This window comes from Hoplias malabaricus, chromosome 10 (assembly GCF_029633855.1).
Source record: "Hoplias malabaricus isolate fHopMal1 chromosome 10, fHopMal1.hap1, whole genome shotgun sequence".
In the NCBI taxonomy this organism is placed as follows: domain Eukaryota; kingdom Metazoa; phylum Chordata; class Actinopteri; order Characiformes; family Erythrinidae; genus Hoplias; species Hoplias malabaricus.
This window is the reverse complement of record NC_089809.1, coordinates 42232026-42256673: the sequence shown is the minus strand read 5'-3', so window position 1 is coordinate 42256673 and position 24648 is coordinate 42232026. Positions and strand designations below refer to the sequence as shown.

General features: G+C 43.6%; 1 protein-coding gene across 1 annotated transcript; it reads left to right on the top strand.

Annotated features, from left to right (window-relative positions):
• The first annotated feature begins 3462 nt into the window (after nucleotides 1–3462).
• On the top strand, nucleotides 3463–24522 carry mboat1 (membrane bound O-acyltransferase domain containing 1). The gene is made up of 13 exons (XM_066682883.1): nucleotides 3463–3804; nucleotides 4870–5015; nucleotides 5455–5532; nucleotides 6688–6783; nucleotides 8642–8697; nucleotides 8822–8876; nucleotides 15413–15605; nucleotides 18589–18781; nucleotides 19081–19184; nucleotides 20901–20965; nucleotides 21480–21612; nucleotides 23034–23185; nucleotides 23935–24522. Exons 1-13 carry the CDS (start codon nucleotides 3718–3720, stop codon nucleotides 24056–24058), a joined length of 1482 nt encoding a protein of 493 aa, XP_066538980.1. The 5' UTR covers nucleotides 3463–3717; the 3' UTR covers nucleotides 24059–24522.
• Nucleotides 24523–24648: the final 126 nt, after the last annotated feature.

Here is a 24648-nt window from a genome sequence, read left to right as displayed (position 1 = left end):
CAGAGACATTTAAAAATACATCCACTGGAGTATACACTTTGGTCATGAAAGATTATATACAATGCTTCAGGAACACTTTGCAGTCATATACAACCTGGACCTGTGACAATGTCTTCTAAAGTCAGGCCTAGAATGGCCCAGTAGTGAACATTTCTGGACATTTCTGCTCAGTGCTCACTGATACAGACTAAAGCAGTTACTTGTGTGGTAGACAGAACACACACTGCACATTTTATCACTCTGTTACTGTTTATCCTGCCATAATTAGCACAATGGAAACAGTGGTGGATGCTGGTCTTTCAAGGAGGGGAAGCTCAATTTCGGCCTACATCATAAAATGTGTCGGTTTATTTATACGTAAATTCTACCCTCCGTTCCTTTTCAAGAAAATGATCTGTGACCCTGTCGTACCAACAAGGCGTCTTTTCCAGGGACTTGACTAGTGTCCTCTCAATGGCCAGCAGAGCTAGGCTTAAACGGCCTTGGCCCATGTAAAGTGTGTCCGCCTGTGCTCCCACAGATCTTTACACCAAAGGATCGCTGATTCGTTCATTTCGCTGTCAATCAAAAAGGGATTCAGCCTCAGACAGATCATCCAATCATCATGCAGAAGCTGAGCATCCGGGCCAGCCGAGGCCAGCCCACTGCCCCATAGACCCCCAGAGACGCTGAGCGTCCGATGGGCGGGACAAAGCCCAGCATTTATCCAATGACTCGTCTCGTTTCGCTGCTTCGCTATTGAACTTTGTGGACACTCAGCGTCCTCACTGTTTAAAGCACTGTGAAGCTGCGGGAATGATTGAGAGGAAAGCCGCGTCTTTACCAGTGATAAGAAGCTGATTCTGAACAAAAGTTGAGTGTGTTGTAGTGCATATTTATTCAATGACATGTACACAACAGTATATATTTGATCACTTATTTTTTGACATTTTAGTGGAAGCTGAGCTTCCCTTGCAGTCTTAGAGCAATCGCCACTGAATGGAAAGAACTACAAAATATGGCTAGTGTAAATTGATAACTTTACAGAAGAAAGAAAAACTTTCATAACTTTCAGTAGATTTTATTCCAAGTAAATTTGGAGAATTTCAATTGGTCAGTTCATCATGAAATGTTCACACAGTGTAAAGGACAGCTGCTGTGTTCAAAAGATGTTGTAAACTAAACATTGTCAAAAATGGAGATACGTTGCTGTTTGATTTATCACTGAAAAATATCAGGATGGTCCAGTTTGTCAATAGCATGAAAAACACATTGATTGCAGTGTTGGACTCTGTCAAGTTACAACAGTTGTTTGAAGTAATCCCTGTTGCAATATTATTTATCACTGTACAATAACAGTTGCTTATGCAGTGCCATCTGAGGGCTCGAAGGCCAGTCTCATTTATGTTACAGGATGTGACTGCACTGGTGCTGTGTTCTGACTCCCCGTGCCTCCCCTGTGTCATGCAGCAGTGTGTACACAACAGATTACCTCACAATTTCTGTCGTTTCTGTTTATAAACAAATGTTAAGCTTGATTTTATCTTGAATTTGTCTTCATGTAAAACACCAGAGAGGAGCTCCACAAAGCCATATTTCTCAGTTCCCCAGCTAATTGGGGTGAGAGTGATTCTTATTGGACTGTCCTCAACTTTGGCCTAACTGAAATCCTCATTCATTCATTGTCTATAAAAGCATATCTAGGTCAGGGTTGCAGTGGGTCTGGAGCCTACACGGAATCACTGTGCGCAAGGCAGTCCTTCACAGGGTGACACACTCACACCTATGGACAATTTTGATTCGCCAATTCACCTACCAACGTGTGTTTTTGGACTGGGAGAACACACCACGCTCCTCACAGACAGTCACCTGGAGGAAACCCACGCAGACACTGGGAGAACACACCACACTCCTCACAGACAGTCACCCGGAAGAAACCCACGCAGACACAGAGAGAACACACCACACTCCTCACAGACAGTCACCCGGAGGAAACCCACGCAGACACAGAGAGAACACACCAAACTCCTCACAGACAGTCACCCGGAGGAAACCCACGCAGACACAGGGAGAACACACCACACTCCTCACAGACAGTCACCCGGAGGAAACCCACGCAGACACTGGGAGAACACACCACACTCCTCACAGACAGTCACCCGGAGGAAACCCACGCAGACACAGGGAGAACACACCACACTCCTCACAGACAGTCACCCGGAGGAAACCCACGCAGACACAGGGAGAACACACCACACTCCTCACAGACAGTCACCCGGAGGAAACCCACGCAGACACAGGGAGAACACACCACACTCCTCACAGACAGTCACCCGGAGGAAACCCACGCAGACACAGGGAGAACACACCACACTCCTCACAGACAGTCACCCGGAGGAAACCCACGCAGACACAGGGAGAACACACCACACTCCTCACAGACAGTCACCCGGAGGAAACCCACGCAGACACAGAGAGAACACACCACACTCCTCACAGACAGTCAGACGGAGCGGGACTTGACCCTCCAGGTCCCTTGAGCTGTGTGACTGCGACACCTACCTGCTGCGCCACCGTGCCGCCCCACCTGAAATCCTTCTTTCTGAAATACCTCCAGAAAAGCACCTTAAGCAATGTTGTGAAACTGTCCACAGATGTAAATGCGTGAGTGTCAGAGTGAATGTCTACAGATGTCCACAGGGCAAATGCTGGGACTTGGGTGAACACAGAGTCAGAAGCATTTACGGAGGTGAAAAAACACACACAAACAAACCACCAGGCAAGTTATATGTATACACAACGAAGCAAAGTAGATTAGAAAATAGCCCCAAGTACAGAGAGGTGATAAAGTCAATAATAAAACGTGATCAATGACTACACAGACACGGCTTAAATAAAAAACCTATGGAGATGCACCCGTGAGCTGCAGTCACATGACAGCCCATTGGTGCAGGGATGTGGCCAAGAGACAGAAAAGGGAATAAGGAAATCAGGCACAAAAAGAAGCCCCAATCTCAAACCGCTCCCTACTCACTCCACCTATGCACTCTGCCTTCATTTGCATGTTCACGTGGAGGGCTCTCCATGCTGAGGGCCGTCCCACACTGATGAGTGGAGGGAGAGTGGGATGAAGACCCTTCAACAGACAGTGAGCACCAGAGCACACTCAACAAGCAAACTCCACAGAAGTGAATGAAAAATATAATATATATTAATAATAATATAATATAAAACATTCTGAAAGTTTTGAAAAAACCTGTATTTCAGAAAAATAGAAGGGAGATCCAGGTATTTCCTAAAACACACTCTACAGGTTAAAGCAAAAGGGCGGGGCCACAGCTTGGAAGGTGGAGTTGGCCGAGGAAAGGGGCGTGGCCAGCCAGAGGCTCTACTCAGCCATAGATGCTCGAGTGAGGGCGGGGCTAATAGAAGGCGCGGACTGGCCGAAATGGGCGGGACTAGAGCACCACTGTGCATAGACACGCCCCATAACCAAGCAACACATCTTCAGGAGGAGTGTGTTTGAACAGGGAGCGTGTGTGAGTGTGTGCGCGTGTTCGCGAGTGTTAATAAGTGTGTGAGAGGGTTAAGGAGCGTGTGTAAGTGCCGGAGGCCTGCGGGAAGATGGTGCTGCTGCTCGCGGCTCGACGCTGAGGCTCTGACCGAGCAACAGGTCCCTGAGGCGGACTGCTGGGAGCAGGGAGGCGCGGTGTGGAAGTGTGGAAGCGTGAAAGCGGAATGGAGGAGCAGGCAGACAGCTCCACAACCACAGGCTGCACATGGCTGCGGCCTCTCAGCGACCTCACCACAGTCCCTCTGGACCAGGTACAAACAACTCACACCCACAGCCGTTAACACATTCACGGTCGTGTCTGAGGAGTGGGGCTGGAGACCTGGGGCTGCTGGAGAGCTCAGGGCTATGGCTCCTAACTGTTTGTTCTGAGCAAAGCTGGGTTACATGTTTGACTGTGAGTATATCACCACGTAAATCTAGTTCTGGACTACGTCATGATGTGTTTGGGTCATTTTTCTGTTGGAGGAAAACTGTAGTCCAGGACAAGGCTTAATCCCAGAGTAGGAAAGGTATCAACACTGGGGTGAAGTGCATTGATGTCCATCCACCTTTCCAGGTCTTTTCCAGCTTTTGACTTTTCAGATTTATTTTTATGAAATAATTTAAAGTATATGAGAAAGTACTGAATCACCACGGTGAAGTACTGAGTTCCAGAACCTTCCAAATCCTAGTACAGTGCTTTGGGTCGCATTGCTGCTTGGTGAGTCCATGTTAGAACCAGAGCCATGTCTGACCAGCCCTTGTGTTCTGGCCTGTTTCTCAAATTCTCTAAAGGGGAATTCCACTTATATTTCAGAATTTAACCTTATTTTTCCTTGTTCTATTTTCTTCAGAATCATTTAAGTGTTTATCTTAATCTAGAGAAATGTTCCACTGCGGCTGTGAACAGCAACCAGGCGCCTAAAGCGTTTAAATGTCTAAAAATAAATCTCCCAGTAAGTCATTACACAAAAACAGTGATGTCTTTGTTGTTTAAATCCTGGGAGATTGTGTTATTTTGCTTTGTTTTAGAGTTTCAAGTGTAAATCGAGTATATATACCAGAAAGCAGGTAGCTCTGTATTGTGTTATTAATAGAATAGCTGTATCTGTTTCCAGACGTCCCCACTGATATTCAGTAGTCTGACCAGATAATAGCACGTCAGAGCGCTCTGAACAGGTCTCACTCCTCCATTGAATCATGCAGAGGCTACGAGAAATTCATTAAATTCTCAGACTCTCAATGTTACCCACTTATTGCTGCTTGCTGTGGCTGTATGAAACCTAGCACTGTGTCTTGAACGGTTCTTGACCTTTATCTTCACGTCTCCTCTGCAGGTGAACTTTATAATTTGCCAGCTGTTTGGCCTGGTCGCTGCCTTCTGGTTCCGCAAAAGTCTCAGTCCTCAGCGCGTCAGTCCAGCATTGCGCCATGCTGTTGCCACATTCTTAGGGGTCTCACTTATCATATTCTGCTTTGGATGGTAAGCAGGACGGGTGTGGTGATGGTTACACCCCCCCCCACACACACTTCACTGTTATGTTGTCTGTGCTTTTTTGAGGGTCTATCCTCTTGTTGCATGTGGCTGTGGTGTGATTTCCACATCTCGCTGCCTTGCTGCCCCTATGTGGTGTTGTTTTTGTTGTAGTCTATATTTTCACTGGTATAAAAGTGTAGATCTGACTTTTGTGACGAGTCCCAATTGATCATAAACTGATCGTCACTGTAGTTTATATGTAGTTTCACCTGGGCTCAGCTTCAACTTTGCTCTTTTGGGCATTGAGCAACTCTCACGGTTTTCCTCAATGAAAGAATAGAACCTGCTGCACCTGTCCCACCCACGTAACCTGCTGACAGGTGGGGACTAAATGAAACCAGTGCCTCTGCAGTGCACTGACTCATCTTGTGTTCTCCTCCTCTAGGTATGCATCGCACGTCTTCATCCTGACGCTGGTTTGCTACGTAATACTGTGCAAAGCAAGTGTTCACAAAGTTCACTGGTAAGTCACAGACACTTTTAGCAAGGACACTTACGACACACTGGGCCCTTTTTGGTGCCAGGATTGGCGTTGTGGTCTTTTGCAGTGGTTAAGGAGGAGGTTCTGAATGGAAGCTAAATATAATGGATATTTTTCAGTTCTGATATCTGATTGGCTGAGCCATGTTTAAAGCTGTTGTAAAATACAACATGGCCACCTCACAACGTCTGAATTCCACATTAATTAATGCAGTGTATTAGACCCAGTCATTTTTATTCACTTCTCCCTGAAGGAGAGTTGATATCGGGACAGAAATACAGTGCTATATTAGTTAAGCCATTTCTACTTCCTGCCATGTCTTGTTTAGAGTAAGAGTCCCTACAGAATGAGGACAAACATCTATGCTTTTCTACTCAACTTAAAACCTTGAATAAACCAGGTTTTGATTCATGTCTATGCCAAATTAATATAGTTAAACCTTCACACAAATGTTGCCTAGCAACAGGACTCACTGTTAACTGACTACATTGTGTGGTGGAAGAATAGTTTGTTGTGAATTCCTTTTTGTAAATTAATACATCTATGTATTTTACAATATTTTATATTGACTGTCGTTTTATAAAACTTCACATCCTTCCCCTGATAAAAATCACAGTTACGTATAGCCTCTTGTGGCTTATGCTTTATTAATTCATTCTTAGCCACGCTATGCTATCAGCTAAGGTGGTTCTGATTGAGTCACCAGTTTTGGCTGGGGGTTGGCGGGCACCCTTTGTTGTTGTTTTCATGTATAGCCAGTCATTCCTGATTAACTCGTTCGGTCATATGCAGGTGCTTTTTATGGAATGTGGGTTGTTTATTAAGCCCCTGCATATGATCTCATTTATAACAGTCAGAGACCTTTCCGTAATAAGTTATAACCGATTGTTTAGTGTGCAGTTTTTTTAGTGGAATAAGCAGATAGCTGTCTAGGGCTACACGTATACCCTTACCACTAGTTTTTACTTCAGTCTTTGTTAGACACCAGCTCTACTCAGCTTTCTGAACAGAGACTCTCCACTCAAGAAGAATGTGTCCAGGACCCTGTGTGGGAAACACACCTCTGTTTGACCTCTTCAATTGGACCGGTTGGACTACCGCTTTAACATGTGAATGTTTCCACGTCCTGTGCTCTAGGTATTCAATGCTTGTGGCGGTGGGCTACCTCACAGTGTGCCAAGTTAGCAGAGTCTTCATCTTCAGTTACGGCATCCTGTCCACAGACTTCTCAGGGTGAGTCACGAAGCTCGGCACCACGTTTTCTCTGTAATTTGGTGGCGACAGGTGCTCTGCCTAACCAGTTCAGCGTGATGATGAAATGGAAATAGCGATGGGAGGACTGAAGAGAATGCTGTCTGTGGTAGTAGCAATCAGAGGAACTGACTCAAACAGGTTTAGCAAGACAAACAATGTCTGGAAGCACACCTGTCACAGACAGTGCATGAAGGAATGACACACAATGCCTGTGTAGCCCATGAGCTGTGTAAGGCATGTCAGATTTGACATTCTGGCATTTTAAGTTGTCGTGTGTGCTTTTCTCCCACTCGCACAGTAACACAAACGCATCTCTGTTAATCTGGCCTCTCCCTTGGACTTGATTTGTTGCTTATCTGCTGATCCTGTTGGTTCTCCTTCACCGAAAGTTTGCAACACACCCTTAAGCAAACAAAGGTGCGAGAGAACTCTCGGCTGACTGTTTGGTCATCGTTGCTTGGGGAGTTTGGCCTCGGTGTGCAGCAGGGCTGGTTTCCAGCAGGGAGAGGTGAGGGAGTGTGGGTCGTATCAGTTGAATCTCATTATACCGCTCTGCAAAACTCAGTTTGTTACAGTCTGATGTTCCATTCATGGCTCTCGTCGCTGCCTGGCAATCTCTGCGCTTCTCGTTTTCAGTCCAGTGAGAGTGTAGCCGGCCCGCGCATGCCAACTAGACTGGTCTAAACCTTTAAACAAGCTTCTGATAGAGGGGACTTCTAATGAAAACTGGCACAACATTTGAGCATGCTTAAGTAAACTGTGGTGGTAAATGTGTTTATCAAAGCCCGGCTGTAGCTCTGGCCAACTGCCACATAGCTCTGGTCAGCGTTCTATCTGTACCTTTCGTCCCCGGCCCCTGCCACCCTGTGTCTAATACGGCTCTCGTCACATGAGCGGTCCGAGCAGAGGCTGCACAAAGTCAGCAGTATGTCTGCCAAACAGAGGACGTTCTATCTGCCGGACAAACATGGAGCCAGCAGCACAGCTACACCCATCCGAGGCAGCCCAGGAATGGGGCCGTCACTGGAGAATAGAGCCGGGTCTTCTCCTATTGTTTCTCTTCTCGCAGTGTCAGGCCAGTGGCCTAATTTAATCAAACTGCCATAAAACTGCCCACAGCAGTGCTTTTCCATCAAAACATTTGGCAGCAGGCATGAGAATAATTTGAAAACCATATGAAACAGTGGTTGGAGAAACTTGCAAAAGCAAATGACTCAGCAAATAATTATTTCCCCATTATTCTGCCTTTGGTTTTCTTCTTAACAGAACCCCACTGCTTTTATAACTGAGGGTTTGTTTAGGAGTCTTGTAGCTGTTACTAAATACCATAATGAAAATGCTTTCCTGTAATTAATTCACAGTTCATTTCCTGTGGCGTTAAATTCTATTCTTAAAACTCTTCTTATTTTTGTCCTGCGTCTCTATTCACTGTCACTGGGTTCTTAGCACTAGATAAAGCTTAATCCTAGACAACTGAGGGTTTTCTACAGCAAATGATTCTTAAAGTCGCAGTCTAGTCCAAGGCTACTCTCAGTCCATGTCTGGGAAGTCAGCCCACGAGGCCATCTGTGATTCCTTCTGTCCAAAAAAAGGAGTGTTTATTGATGCATTTATTGGATAAACATGTTTTAAAGACTGTATGTACACTGAGACGGGTCGTGACGAACCATTTGTTTCTGCACTGTTTCTATAGCATAATATACAACTTTATTCCTTTCGCTTCTGAGAGGAAGGAGAGAGCCTTGACACTTACGTAACTTCTAGAATTCTCTTCAGTTCCACTTGTCATTTATCTTGTAATATGTTTTTGTTGTGTTTTTCTTCCCCCCTCTTATAGGCCACTGATGATGGTCACACAAAAGATAACCACTATAGCCTTCCAGGTTCACGATGGTAAGGAACACCTCTAAGTAAAGTGTAAAAGTAGTTATCACATAATGCACACACTATAGGAAGAGAAAGTCATGTTGCTGTGTGGCTGATGGGTTGATATGCCTCATTCTGTGTAAATCTGCAGGTATGTGTCGCAAACAAGACGAGCTCTCCCCGGAGCAGAGACGGCTGGCAGTTCTGTAAGTGCTGTATACATCCTTTACCTGTTTCTACAAAGATATTTGCTTAAGGCAAGACACTACATGATTATATTGTAGCTTTTAAACAACAGATATCACACATACGTTCTGCCAGGACTGGCTCTTTTATTTATTTATTTTGTTCGCTCAAGAACAGCATGCACTTTTATTTTTTTTTTATTTTTGTCGTATCACAGAAGAAAAAGACATATATGTAGTTGGGATTCTACACAGAGCAGAGCTGTGTTTTTCCTGCTGAAAGCTTTAGTTGATGCCATAAGAAATGTCTGAACACTAAGCGCTGTTATGAGTCTCTTTGGATAAGAGCGTCTGCTGTATGCTGTAAGAGTAAATGTACAGTCTGTGGTACACAGTAGAACACAATGACAGAGTAAACACAAGTGCAAAGACCAATATATTCATTCAAATGTAATGAAGCTGAACCATTGTATCCACTGATAAATGACTAAGCTGAAGAAATGTGCTGCAGTGATTTTGTTGCTGGAGTAAGCTGCTGTTGTCGTGTGAAATGATTGGTTCTGTCTGCTTCAGGTTATTCCTGAGGAAAGAGAGAGGTCAGAGGGAGGTGAAAGTAAAGTGGCATCAGATCATATCAGGGATGTATCTGATAAAGATACTACTAACTTCGTAAAGATCTGTGCTACTTTAAACAAGAATTCTAACACCGGGCCTGTAGTAAATGCCCTCTGTATTTAAGCCATTCCCGTTATGCACTGGTTGTAATTACAGTAATGGGTAAATTGCTCTGTTAATGCTGTAATATTTTGTAACAGTCCCACCAGCATATTTATGAAATAGGAATGCATGCAGGTGAAGTGATACCAAATTAAACCGGTTTAAATAATCTCTGACATTACTTACATTAACCTGTTAGCTCAGTGCACTGTTAAATAAGATTAGAAACTATCTGGTATCATCTGAGCCAAGTGGAGAAGTAAGTTTGATTTTGTACAGAACTGTATCTTTAAGGGGTGGTGCAGCAGGTAGTGTCGCAGTCACACAGCTCCAGGGGGTCTGTGAGGAGTGTGGTGTGTTCTCCCTGTGTCTGCGTGGGTTTTCTCCGGGTGACTGTCTGTGAGGAGTTTGGTGTGTTCTGCGTGGGTTTCCTCCGGGTGACTGTCTGTGAGGAGTGTGGTGTGTTCTCCCTGTGTCTGCGTGGGTTTCCTCCGGGTGACTGTCTGTGAGGAGTGTGGTGTGTTCTCCCTGTGTCTGCGTGGGTTTCCTCCGGGTGACTGTCTGTGAGGAGTGTGGTGTGTTCTCTCTGTGTCTGCGTGGGTTTCCTCCGGGTGACTGTCTGTGAGGAGTGTGGTGTGTTCTCCCAGTGTCTGCGTGGGTTTCCTCCGGGTGACTGTCTGTGAGGAGTGTGGTGTGTTCTCCCTGTGTCTGCGTGGGTTTCCTCCGGGTGACTGTCTGTGAGGAGTGTGGTGTGTTCTCCCAGTGTCTGCGTGGGTTTCCTCCGGGTGACTGTCTGTGAGGAGTGTGGTGTGTTCTCCCTGTGTCTGCGTGGGTTTCCTCCGGGTGACTGTCTGTGAGGAGTGTGGTGTGTTCTCCCTGTGTCTGTGTGGGTTTCCTCCGGGTGACTGTCTGTGAGGATTGTGGTGTGTTCCCTCTGTGTCTGTGTGGGTTTCCTCCGGGTGACTGTCTGTGAGGAGTGTGGTGTGTTCTCGCTGTGTCTGCGTGGGTTTCCTCCGGGTGACTGTTTGTGAGGAGTTTGGTGTGTTCTCCTTGTGTCTGCGTAGGTTTCCTCCGGGTGACTGTCTGTGAGGAGTGTGATGTGTTCTCCCTGTGTCTGCGTGGGTTTCCTCTGGGTGATTGTCTCTGAAGAGTGTGGTGTGTTCTCCCTGTGTCTGCGTGGGTTTCCTCCGGGTGACTGTTTGTGAGGAGTTTGGTGTGTTCTCCTTGTGTCTGCGTAGGTTTCCTCCGGGTGACTGTCTGTGAGGAGTGTGATGTGTTCTCCCTGTGTCTGTGTGGGTTTCCTCCGGGTGACTGTCTGTGAGCAGTGTGTTGTGTTCTCCCTGTGTCTGCGTGGGTTTCCTCCGGGTGACTGTCTGTGAGGAGTGTGGTGTGTTCTCCCTGTGTGCGCGTGGGTTTCCTCCGAGTGACTGTCTGTGAGGATTGTGGTGTGTTCTCTCTGTGTCTGTGTGGGTTTCCTCCGGGTGCTCCGGTTTCCTCCCACAGTCTAAAAAACACACACGTTGGTAGGTGGATTGGCAACTCAAAAGTGTCCGTAGGTGTGAGTGAATGTGTGAGTGTGTGTGTCGCCCTGTGAAGGACTGGCATCCCCTCCAGGGTGTATTCCTGCCTTGAGCCCAATCATTCCAGGTAGGCTCTGGACCCACCGTGACCCTGAAATGGATAAGCGGTAACAGATAATGGATGGATGTATCTTTAAGAGGAGTGTGTGAGTGTGATGCCAGACCAGTTAAATGTCCATACCTTCACTTGTTTGTGGAATAGCATTAGGTCCATTCTGAAAGGGGCTGTGTTTATATTTAAGCAGAGATTAGGCCAAGTGTGGCTTTGTAAAAAGAGGGAACTTTCCAGGTAACATTCCAAAGCTGACACTGTAATTCTCTACACATCCTCATGGGCCCTGATGGGAGTGGAAGAGAGGAACAGTCATTTTTCCCCAAACTGATACTTAAAATTACCTAAAGCAAGAGAGGGAGAGGTTTTAATTCATTAATTAATTTCTGTATCTGAGCCATTCCCGATTACGACAGGGTTCTCTTCTACAGAGTACGGACTTCTTGTCTTTTGAAGCTTAACAAACTCTTCATAGATTTAAAATTAACGTTTTTCCACAACAATGCTATAGATGTGAAAAAGCTGTGACCCAAAACAGTGCTGTTAATGTTTTATGAAAAAGCTCAGTATAATCCAGAAGCACTGATCCCAGCGCAACTCAAAGTAGTTTGACAAATGAAAAGTATAGTGTCTTAACTGTATTGAAAAGTGTATATTTATTTACACACCTGTAAAACAGCTGTTCATCAACATCAACATTTACATGACGTCTGTAAAAGTACCCTGACGTATTATGACTCTAATGCCCTGTTCTGATTTTTATAATACGACTAATGCTTAACACATTGTAGGTGAAAAGACTCTAGTGTCAAAAATTAACTCCTCTACACTTCACTCCAAAGATAGTGCACTTTAAAGATTTGTAAAATTAATACCACTACATTGTGCACTACATAGGGTTGAAGAAGATATTTGAAATGCAGACCTAGTGGTTTGGTGGTGTAATTGCCAAGCAATACAGACACCAATGCATGAGTATAAACTTTCACAACGACATAGGACACTTGTGCAGGCGACGGCATAGGGCAGGGTGTCAAACACATTTTCAGAGGGCCACGTCAGCATAATGATTGCCCTCAAAGGGCCAGATGTAACTGTAAAACCGTATAAATGTAACCAAATATAATGTAGATTAAATGCAAGTACTCCTTAATGTTAACTTCAACTTATAAATATTTGCATAGATGTAAAAATGTTTGCTTGTTGCTCTGTAAACAACATAAATCCTGTTAGTTTGTCGGGTTAATTGCATGTCTCTGTGGTCAGCTGTGTTGCCAGGTTTCCTGTGAGTTCCTTAATTCGGTCCGCGATGGTGTATCCTTAATAAACGGACAATTTAAAATGTCTGTATCCGGTCGGGACACACCTGCTCACAGACCTTCAGCACGCACTGCTTGAAAAATGCACCCCCTGAAAAAGACTTAGACGTGTGAGCGTATTCTTCAGCTACACTAAAGCTAGCTTTCACAGCTGCGTCGTTTTGGGCCGTAGCTCTTGTGAACATATTGTGCAGCAAACGTTTTCCTTTTCAAGGACATTTTAGGATCAATATTTGTAGCTATTTCTTAATTCCACTTGTTGAAATAATCACGTTGAAGAGGATACACTGTGATCTAGTGGTGGAATGCCATCACTTGGTGAACAACATAATCGTCATGCATTGTGGGAAATGTAGTTTAAGGTCCGTGCACGCTTTAGAATTAGTGGCGGAGTAATTAATAATTAAGTCTAAAAGCGTGCATTGACCATAAACTCCATTTCCCACTGTTCATGCTGATTGTTACCCGTGAAGCGATGGCGTTAAGCCACTAGATTGCAGTCAGTCAGATCTTTTAAGCTCTTGCGGGCCACATCAAATGACACTGCTGGCCTTGAGTTTGTCACATGGGGCATAGTCTCTGTACTGAGTCAACGCAAAAGCATAAATTGGCCTTTAGTGTGTTCTCTGCATTAGAACATAGTTTTTACTCATTTAAGAACACTAGGTAAGATTTGGGGGGTTCTAGGGCTCCCCCTAGTGCAATTAACTTTTATAGCACTGTACTGAAATTGGTAGGGAAGGGGTGTTTTATTTTACCCTCCTCCAAAAGTTACATAGTGCAGTGTCTGCAGTGCTGAACTGACAGTAGCAATGAAAGAGGCTCTCTTCTCCCTATTACAGGTCAGAGTAGCATTACAATGATTTTCCTTTAAAAATACAGCTTCAAAATCATTGAATAGTGTTCCTTTAATCTCTGTTTTTTCTACATATTTGCAGAGTATATTTTGAGATATTTCTGCAGTTCTCAGACATCTATTTCTTAAACAAGTCAAGGTTTAATATATTTTTTTTACTTTTTGCTTGATACTCGTTTTTGCCTTTTGCACTTGTTTATCTCTCTTCTGATTTTTGGCTTTTGGAATATTTCTTCTGCTTTTGACCTCGATTCACGCTAGGACTGCAACAACTAATCGATTAAAATCGATTGTTAAAATAGTTGGCAACTAATTTAATAATCGATTAGTTGGGTCTAAGTTATTATACACAGGTGCAGTTGCTACACGTGACGAACTCTGGAAGAAGGGTTTGAAAAATGGCGGAGGCGGTCACAGCAGAGGGTAATGTTAGCACAAGCAGAGGGTATGGGAACACTTTATATTAACGCCTTCAAGGAACAGCGTTAGGTGCAAAATGTGCACAGCTGATCTCTCATGGCACGGCAGCACATCATCACTGCACGAGGCACCTGAAAATGAAGCCTGTTGGAGCTGTGTGTGATAGAGATGAAGTATAGTAAGTTAATTCTACTTTTTCTCTCACTAAAATGTCACTAGAGCCTGCTAGAGTAGTTAAACAACATTTGTTTTCTTAGTACATTGATAATACACTCGCGTTTAGCGAACAAGCCTGTCTCCGAGTTTTCTCTTCCACCTTAAATGGGTCAATGCTCGACCAGCAGTTCCCAAACAGGCCGTAGTTTTAGTCGAGCTAGCGTTAGCGCCGTTAGTTTCTCTCTTCACTCACTAGAGCCTGCTAGAGCAGTTAAACAAGATCATTTTTAGTCATTTATATCACTCTTGTATTTAGCGAGTTTTCCGTTCCACCTTAAATGTGGCAGCAGTTACATTCAGAGTTAAAAAAAAATCAATCCAAATATTTTTTTAAAATAATACATTTAAAGCCTTTTTCAAGGTCTTTTCTGAGTGGCATTGCGTGTTAGTGTTTGAGTCTCACAGCCAAGTGTTTATTACATTACACACACTGTGTTAAATATTGATAAATATAAAATTAATGTAACGGTTGGGTTAATTCTTCATGTAAACACTAATTTTTAATAATGGTGGGTTGTGTGTTCCTTATACAATTACAACATTAGTTCTCTAAAATCTTAAATATCTTAACGATATCTGATCATGTGTTAGTTGAATTTCCCTTTTATTCTCAGCACATGGCAGTCACCCAATATCCATTTATGTCATTTCAGTTTGCCTGCATTGTTGTCTGCATTTTAGATCAGTAGTTATTAACTTAAAAAAGGTGTATGTTCTTATCTACACTTTCTCTCTCACCTCAGATAAAAACAGCCCAGCGCTGACTATGTTTTGAAGAAGATCTGCACACCACAGCAAGCAGCTGTTCTCACTGATGGTGTCCTGAATATGCGAGTAACAGACAGGAAACCAAATTTGTCTCGTCTTCCTTTTTATCCAATTAATAATCGATTAATCGAAAAAATAATCGACAGATTAATCGATTATCAAAATAATCATTAGTTGCAGCCCAACTTCACGCTGACTCTCACCCTCTGAGTGACTTGTCTACAGATCCGTAAACAGTGTGTATGAATGATTAGTGGTTACTGGTGACTCAAATACAGCCAAATATTAAACGGTACAAATACTTTAGTTAATTCATAACAGTTCTAAGGTTCTTATTGGTTTTAGACTGAAAATTATTTTCACTTGTTTTAGCGCGGCGACTGTTCGTTCGTCTCCTAGCAACGGCGCCGCTGTGTGGAGCAGGGACTTGTTCACATTACAATTTTATTCGTGTTAGTTTAATACACATGTTCCCAGCTGTGGTCTGGGTCTGCCCCTGTCCTGTACACACTCACTTCAGCTGAGGACATGAACTAATTACAGTTCATTACAGTTAATAAAGCAATTAACCTGTAGGACCTTACTGATGTTCAAGTGCATTAAAAATATGATCTACTTTCATCCTGTAGGACCAGACCTTCTCTGCTGGAGTATCTCAGCTACTGTCTGAACTTCATGAGCATTCTAGTAGGGCCCTGCAGCAATTATAAAGACTATGAAGAGTTCATAGAGGGACAGCATGTGCAGAGCAAGCTGAAGAAGCTGCGAGAGGGCAGCAAGGAGCAGAACGGCTGGGACGTGCTCTCAGACCCTTCGCCTGTGGTGAGACACAAAAACGGCTTCATAGTCCTATTTACACGTTCATAAAAGACCCTTCACTCAGGCTCGGGCACAAAGAGCAGACGAGAAACAGCCTGGCACTGGACAGAGGTTCTGCAAACAGGAGAATAGATTTAATGTGGCGTTTGGATCATGAGGGCAGCAACCAAACATAAGTAGTAATGTAGGAAAGCACACAGCAGACGTGTTAGCGTCCTGGGACTATAGGCTAGCTGACAATGCACATGTCTACTTTATTAGAAACCACCTACTTTTTATGTAATCAGTAATTCATCTGTTTCCACTCCATCTGTAGTCAGTTTCTGACCACACTACCATTCAACAATTATTACAGAGTAGGAGGACAGGAGCGACACTGAGATTGTGTATTGGTAAAACATGCAGTAGCTAGGTTTTGATTGGGGATGGGCTCATGGGCGAGCATAGGGGTGGACGATATACGGCCAAAATTTATATCACGATATATTTCTTAATTTTGGTCGATACGATATAATTCCGATATCGATATAAACAACATAAAATCCACAGGAAAAACTGCCAAGAAGAAACATGACGTCACCATCAAACATAAACCTCTTGGCTTTGTGAACATTTTTTAAAATTTAAAACCTTTAAAATTGAGTGCAGTGAACTGACGGCAGCACCCTGTAATGAACATCATTCAGTGAAAGACGCTGTAAATAATGTTTATTGACATATTAAAAATATGTTTAAAATCATAACAATGTTATTGAAACATTTTAGAATGTGATATATATTGATATTAATTATTGTCCAAGGAGAGCATTTTTTTAACAAGGTGCTTTCAAAGTTTAATCACATAAACATCAAATACCGACCCCCAAAACACCAGACGTGTCGATATATAAACACATCTCAGTGGTTTTACATAAATTAATAGATTAATTTAAAGAATAATCAATTATTTAAAAAAGTAAAAAGAGAAACTAAAAATAATAATATTAAATAAATATTAAATAATAATAGAAGAAATATAAAAAAAAAAAAAAGTGGACTATTATTCATTCATTATCTGCAACCGCTTCTCCAATTCATTCAGGGTCCGGAGCTTACACTGTATCACTGGGCGTAAGGCAGGAACACACCCAGGAGGGGGCGCCAGTTCTTCACAAGGCGAGACACACTCACACATTCACTCACACCTACGGACACTTTTGAGTCGCCAATCCACCTACCAATGTGAGCACCCGGAGGAAACCCACGCGGACACGGGGAGAACACACTCCTCAAAAACAGTCACCCGGAGCTGTGTGACTGCGACACTACCTGCTGCACCACCGTGCTGCTCTTTAGGACTATCAGTTATATTCAAGTTAGTTTTCTCCAATCACTTATTTTCATAAAGTCTTGTTATATCTAGAGTCAAATGACATGACTGCAGTCTATACTCCACCAGAGGCCTCAGTAAAACATATATCTTCAGGGTTTAGTTGGTTTAGCAAAGAAGAGCAGAACCAGTCATCAGGCTCCAAGGAGACGTCTGTGTTGCTCTAATCTGTTTATTGGAACAGCATAGAGCAGGTACTAAAAAAGCACCCGGTTCCAGATGCCAGGTATCATGTATTTCCTAATAGAAAAGCAAAAAAGGTGGTGGTGGTAGTAGTAGTGATTGTAGTCGTGGTGGTGGTGGTAGTAGTAGTAGTATTAGTGGTGGTAGTAGTAGTATTAGTAGTGGTGGTGGTAGTAGTAGTGGTTGTAGTCGTGGTGGTAGTAGTAGTAGTATTAGTGGTGGTAGTATTAGTAGTGGTGGTGGTAGTAGTAGTGGTTGTAGTCGTGGTGGTGGTGGTGGTAGTAGTAGTAGTATTAGTGGTGGTAGTATTAGTAGTGGTGGTGGTAGTAGTAGTGGTTGTAGTCGTGGTGGTGGTGGTAGTAGTAGTATTAGTAGTGGTGGTGGTAGTAGTAGTGGTTGTAGTCGTGGTGGTAGTAGTAGTAGTATTAGTGGTGGTAGTATTAGTAGTGGTGGTGGTAGTAGTAGTGGTTGTAGTCGTGGTGGTGGTGGTAGTAGTAGTATTAGTAGTGGTGGTGGTAGTAGTAGTGGTTGTAGTCGTGGTGGTAGTAGTAGTAGTATTAGTGGTGGTAGTATTAGTAGTGGTGGTGGTAGTAGTAGTGGTTGTAGTCGTGGTGGTGGTAGTAGTAGTGATTGTAGTCGTGGTGGTAGTAGTAGTAGTATTAGTGGTGGTAGTATTAGTAGTGGTGGTGGTAGTAGTAGTGGTTGTAGTCGTGGTGGTGGTGGTAGTAGTAGTATTAGTAGTGGTGGTGGTGGTAGTAGTAGTGATGGTAGCAGTGGTAGTATTAGTGGTGGGGGTGGTGGTAGTAGTAGTGGGGGTGGTAGTAATAGTATTATTAGTGGTGGTGGTAGTAGTAGTATTAGTAGTGGTGGTGGTGATGGTAGCAGTGGTAGTATTAGTGGTGGGGGTGGTGGTAGTAGTAGTGGGGGTGGTAGTAATAGTATTATTAGTGGTGGTGGTAGTATTAGTGGGGGGGTGGTAGTGGTGGTAGTGGGGGTGGTAGTAATAGTATTATTAGTGGTGGTGGTAGTAGTAGTATTAGTAGTGGTGGTGGTGATGGTAGCAGTGGTAGTATTAGTGGTGGGGGTGGTGGTAGTAGTAGTGGGGGTGGTAGTAATAGTATTATTAGTGGTGGTGGTAGTATTAGTGGGGGGGTGGTAGTGGTGGTAGTATTATTAGTGGTGGTGGTAGTAGTGTTGGTGGTAGTAGTGTTAGTAGTGGTGGTAGTATTGGTGGTGGTTGTAGTATTAGTTGTGGTAGTAGTAGTGTAAGTGCCTTTCAGTGGAAATGCGTGTTATCTGGCCCCCAGCCAAATGGCTCTGTGTGACTGGGGTTTGTAATAAAGTTTAGAGGGAGTGAAGTTGTAGTTCACTCTCAGCAGCATATGCCTATCTTTTTATACGATAACACTGATGTCTTAATCCTCTCCTCCTCAGCGGACCGTGTGCCAGAAGCTCCTGGTGTCCGTCGGCTGTGTTTTCTGGTTTTTTACAATCACTAAATCATTCCCTGTCAGTTACAACGTCGACCCAGAGTTCATGAGCCAGGCCTCACTCCTCTCGAGGGTGGCCTACGCCTTCGTCTCCATCCAGGCCGCCAGACCCAAGTTCTACTTTGCATGGACTCTGGGTGAGTGTGGTTCCCACTGGACAGATGACTCAATGGCCTTCATTGAACCTATTGTGTGGTAAACAACACTATCTCCATGGTATCATTAGAGAAGTAGTGAGACATCACGTCAGCACTAGTAATTTAACGGATCATTTAGTAGAAAACAATGGAATTGCTTGCAGTTGCAGTATAGTTGCACAGTATACATGCTTGTTTTGTGTCAGGGGGTTAGGAATGCCCATGGCAAGGGTCTATAATTGAATTGTTATGGAGAAACCTGTCCATTGACCTATGTGTGTTGGATATATTTCCATCAGCCGACGCAATCCATAACGCGGCAGGGTACGGGATCAGTGGGGTGGACGAGAAAGGGAAAGTGTCCTGGGACCTCATCTCTAACATCCACATCTGGAAGATAGAGGTAGGTTCAGGAGTTCAAGCGCAGCAGTCAGAATCCAAGGAGACATTGTGTAATTTTGTCCAGGTTTTAAGCCCGAGTTGGTAGTTGATTAAACTGTAGGACAGGGCCAAATTTCAGCTTCATCGGTTGTCACTTGAAACTAAGGGTGAGTGGAAAACAAGCAATAATTCAGTGGTGGTTTACTGTAGATGTCACTGTCTGTGTCATAAAATACACAATAACCTCCACAAAAGCAGCTTTTTGTGGGGGGAGGGACTTCAGTGCACATTATGGCACAAGTCCACAGCTTTCTCAATACTTTTGAATCACAATGCGCCAAACTGAACTGAAAGGGGAGCTTGCTTAGACACAGACATGTCCGTATGATTGCTTTCCATACACAGTGTACTATACCGATACCGTGTCGTATGGGATCATTACCTTTGTGTTGAGTGAGATTATGTTTCAGGAAAGTTGGGCCATACGCTGTGTTCAGTTTGAGTTGTCGTCCAAACATAACATTTGTAAAAATCTGTAGCTTTTATTCAAGTAACAATGAGTTTATTTTTGTCTTGTACAGTGGAACCTCTACTAACGAACTTTCCAAGATACGAACCGGGCATTTGAATATTTTTTTGCCTCCACCAACGAACCATGACTCTAGAAACGAACCCGAGCCGGCGGCTGGAAATGTCCACTGACCCCAATAGGCGAGTCTCCCAGCGCCCAGATTTGAGTGAGCGTTTAAGATTAGCACATTGTAGCTTTAGCAATTTAACATTAGTGTAAATAGCAGACATGGAAATTCGTGCTAAGTTAAGCCGTATCTACGCTTCGTCTCCCCACATTCACCGCCTACTCTCCGTTATTCCACCCACCCCCCACCTCCCGTCATACAGCCAGTGCCTGTGTTACTGCTCCAGCCAGTCGTCACGTCTTCAAGGTAGCGATGTGTAACCACTTACAACTTCATTATTTCGCTTTTATTTTTAGTAACGCTACATGTATTTTTGTACTAATTTGAGAGTGTTGTAAACACATATCAGTGCAAAAAGAGTGACTTTCGGGGTGGGGTCTGGAACGCATTAATTGCTTTTCCATTATTTTAAATGGGGAAAATTGACTCGAGAAGCGAACTTTTCCACGGAACAGATCAAGTTTGTAGGTAGAGGTTCCACTGTACTTAGTACAACAACAAGAACCTGTTGAGTCACAGTGCATCTGTAATAGAGCTCAGTGGTATTTAATTATAGCCACTGCCTTATGATTTTGATCAGCGAGGTGTGCTGATGTGTGATGTAGCCCGATGAACTCTCCGCTTCAGTCTAACACACGTATATATTTTTGCTGGTTTTCGTGAAAGGCTTATGCAGGTTTGTCCTTATGAACACGGTCTGTTCATAAAGCTTCTGAGTGGTGTAAGATACATATCAAAGTACATACCATAAGATTTAAATTTCTTATTATAATAATAATTACTTATGTTTTATAATTGTTTCAGATTGTTTTAAAAGTCCATCTTTAATTTCCCACATTTCACTTTATCGTGAGTTTATTTCCTTCTTTTTTTATACAGAACAAAAACAATAATAATTTAATACAGGAATAATCACCATTATTAGTATCTGTACAATAGAAACATGGTTAATTTGCTGATGATAAATGCTGCATCGGCCTGGTGTAAGATCATCAGGACTGCACTGAATGCCCTGTGACTTTTATTTATTCTGTGAACAGACAGCAACCAGCTTCAAAGAATTCATAGACAACTGGAACATTCAGACTGGGGTTTGGCTGAAGAGGTATGTACCGAATCTGTTCTTTATTACATACAGCACATGAGGCATTATATCTGTTAACACGTGCAGGTTCCATAAGTGTTTTCAGGAAGAAACTGTGACAAAGGCTGCTCTATCTGCTGAGAAAGAGGTGCTGACAGGAATGTAAATAGACTAATCTAGAGCAGTATGAAGGAAATACCTTGATAGATTACTTCAGAATCAGTTCCTTGCTTTTGTAGTGAGTTGGAGGGGTGGGGTGGGGTGGTGGTTACAGAATCAGAATCAAGCTTTATTGGACAGGTATATTCACACACAGAGGGAATTTCCTTTTGGTTCCAGTAGTAAAGGGTGCAGTAGAACAAACACACACACACACAGGTCGGGGTGAACAAACATTAATTATTTAATTCATTGTCTGTAACTCTTATCCAGTTCAGGGTGTATGAGCTCTCATTTAATACTAGATCATTATTTATATTCAGGAAGTGAAGGCTATGATGTGTGATTCAAATGTGTCCTCTGTGGTTCTGTCCAGTGTGTGTTATGACAGAGTGCCACATTACCGCACACCTTTAACCTTTCTGCTGTCTGCACTGTGGCACGGAGTGTACCCAGGATACTACTTCACCTTCCTCACAGGCATTCCCATCACCCTCGCTGCACGCTCTGTGAGTTCTCACACACACTCCGCACTGACATCGGTGTTAGCATTCATTTAAACTCAAGACCAGCCACGTGGACATTTAAAGTCCTCCTTTTTTCTAGGTGCACTGTAAACATTGTCTGTTTGTAAAGTCAGATTAGCATTAAAGAGGAGTGTAATAATTAGTTCTGTAAGGTCATAGACGCATCATGCATTAAAATAAACACTGTGTCGAGGTTATTTCAGGAGACATTTATTGTAATGTGGAAGAGCTGACTCATCTTCGCTAAATATCTATCCAATATTTATGACAGTATCAGCACAACTCAGATACACATAGGAGCCCATTGTGCACCATTCTCTTAGGCCTCTGCCCCATTCAAGACTGGTGAGTTTCTGACTACAGGACCGCTGCGAATCAGGCCTTATTCAGATGGTGACACTGACAGGGTAGTGGTGGAGCAGTAGATACTCGAGTGTGTCGAGTGCAGTTGTGTTGCTGGCGATTTTACATGCGTCAATGTCATCGCTAGATTGAGCTCTGTGGTCAGAAACAGACCTTTCTTGAAGGGCTAGAGAATGTCAAAAACAAATGTTGATACATTTCTCTAACAGTAGGGGGACCAGATCGGGGGTGGGGGTGCAGACTGACCAATTAAATGTTTACAGAGAAGGTTATCGACCAATAACGGTAGCTCTACAGTCAGACCGTCCAATCAGAAGATTTTAGGCTACTTCACCACGCCCCCTTCTCACTCAAGCGAACCAATCGGAGTAGGGGAGGGTGGGACTAGTTTGTGAACGAAATGCTTCTCGAAGTTCTATGTAAGCTCTAGAAAAACACAATCCCAGATGTTTGTGAAATTCCGCCGGGACATTTTTTAAGTCTAAAAAAGAGGAGATTCAGCTAAAGATTTCTAATGAAGCAATGAATTTTCGTTTAATCTCCGAGTACGTCACCGGTAACCACTTAGTTACAAGGAAATGCATAAATTGAAAAGATAAACCTATAAGACATAAAGCAGGTAAGATGTAAAATAAATACTAGTAGTAGCAAATACATTATCATTGTCTGTAACCCTTATCCAGTTCAGGGTCACGGTGGGTCCAGAGCCTACCTGGAATCATTGGGCGCAAGGCGGGAACACACCCTGGAGGGGGCAGAGCAAATACATAGATTAATATAATCGAATAAATTAAAATACTAGAAATATAAAAGTTCAGGAAAAACTAATGTTATAAGAATATTTTAAAAGGTAGTAAAAGCTAAAAAAAAGTAAGCAGTGACTGTACATTTATTAAATATACTCACATGAACACTCATAATACATATAAATACGCATTGTCCTGTGAGTTCAGCTCAGTGTATCACTGGTCAAATTAATACTGTCCTGTCTGTGCTTCTGTTTCCTATCACTGACCGTATCTTTTCGGACTTGTGCCCAGGTGCGCAGGAACTTCCGCCAGTATTTTTTGGGCTCTCCCGCTGTGAAGTTTGCCTATGACGTGGTGACGTGGGCCGCCACGCAGTTGACCATCTGTTACACCGTCATGCCCTTCTTGCTGCTCGCAGTGGAACCCACGCTGAAGTATTACAGGCAAGAGCTCGGTCCTGCTGACCCTCCCATACTCTCAGTCCACACCGGCTAATGAACTCATCAGGGGCAAATCTGTCGAACACACCAGAGGCTTTCTACTGAAATTACACCATGCAAATGGAGATGTAAACAATAGTGCGGAGTACTGGTGAGGTTTGTGCTACACACTGTAGAGAAGACAACCCACTCTAATTTACTTTACACTGGATGTGATGGGAGCCAGGGGTTTTATTTTTCTTTTAGTGGTAATGTGCCCTTTAATGGACTGGCACTGTGTTGGTAACCAACACTAGGGAGAGTCTGGTAGCTTTTGCCACTTAGCATGGCCAAGAGAGGCAGAGAGCCAATCAGAACACAGCTGGCAGAATCCTGACAGTGAGGCCAAATAGACACAGATGCTCCACCCACTGAGGGAGAGTCTGATTTAGTTTTGAGTCTACATTTAACCCATCAGAGGCAGTAAACACATTCACCAAACTAGTGCAGTAGGGAATGTGAGCTGTCTCTCTCTATACGCACCAGCAGCAGGCAGCCATTCCCCAGGCACAGTTAGGGTTTTCCTTGATGCTACCATTGCTGCTAATTAATATTATTTAGCTTTCATTTATTTTAGCTCCTTGCTTCTGACACTCTGCTGCTCTTAGGAACAGAATCAGTCCATTTCACGCCTCCTTTACCGTGTCTTAAGCTGCAGGTCGTTCTAAAGTAAATGTTGCTGTTGGCTTAACTTCCCTCTCTCTGTCTCTCAGGTCTGTGTACTTCGCCGTGCACATCATCAGCATTCTGGTTATGATCCTCCTGCCCAGCAGACCCAGGAGCTCCAAGCCTGAAAAACATGCCCAGCACTCCAACAACAATGTGAAAGGAGAATGAAACACAGGCCTGGTGTGTGTGTGGAGCGTAGGCAGAGCAGTGCCTTGGTCGTGGACAAAGACTGCTCTGTGTGGACGCAACAAAGAAGGCTCGACAGGGCCTTGACCAGCTGGCTGGTTGGCCCTGTGCTGCCCTCTCCACCAGGACACATGCCAGAGAAGCATTACACTCGCGCACACTAACTTACCCTCTCTAAGATGGACGTGGTAGCTCCGGGGGTGACCGTGCGCCCCAAAGGTCCTGGGTCTGACTCAGATTCTAACAGAGACTTTTAAAGTTCCTGAATCACACAAACCTTTTTCTGGAAGCATCAGAAGGAATGTTCCAGCCTTTACTAAGTAAATTAATTCTGCCCTTGTTAAGGGTTTTTAAACCATCAGTGCACAAGAGTCTAACTGTAAACTAATGTCTAGTGTGTATTTATTGTCTAGTGTTGTAAAGTACAAGGTTATGATGTTGTTGTTTTAATTTTATGGAACGAATAAAGCGATGTTTAAAGTAAGAGCTGTGTGTTTTACTGAAAACTGGTGAAACAATGTAGTTGTAAGGTGTAGGTGACAGTGGCACGACACAGACCTCAGTTGTTGGTT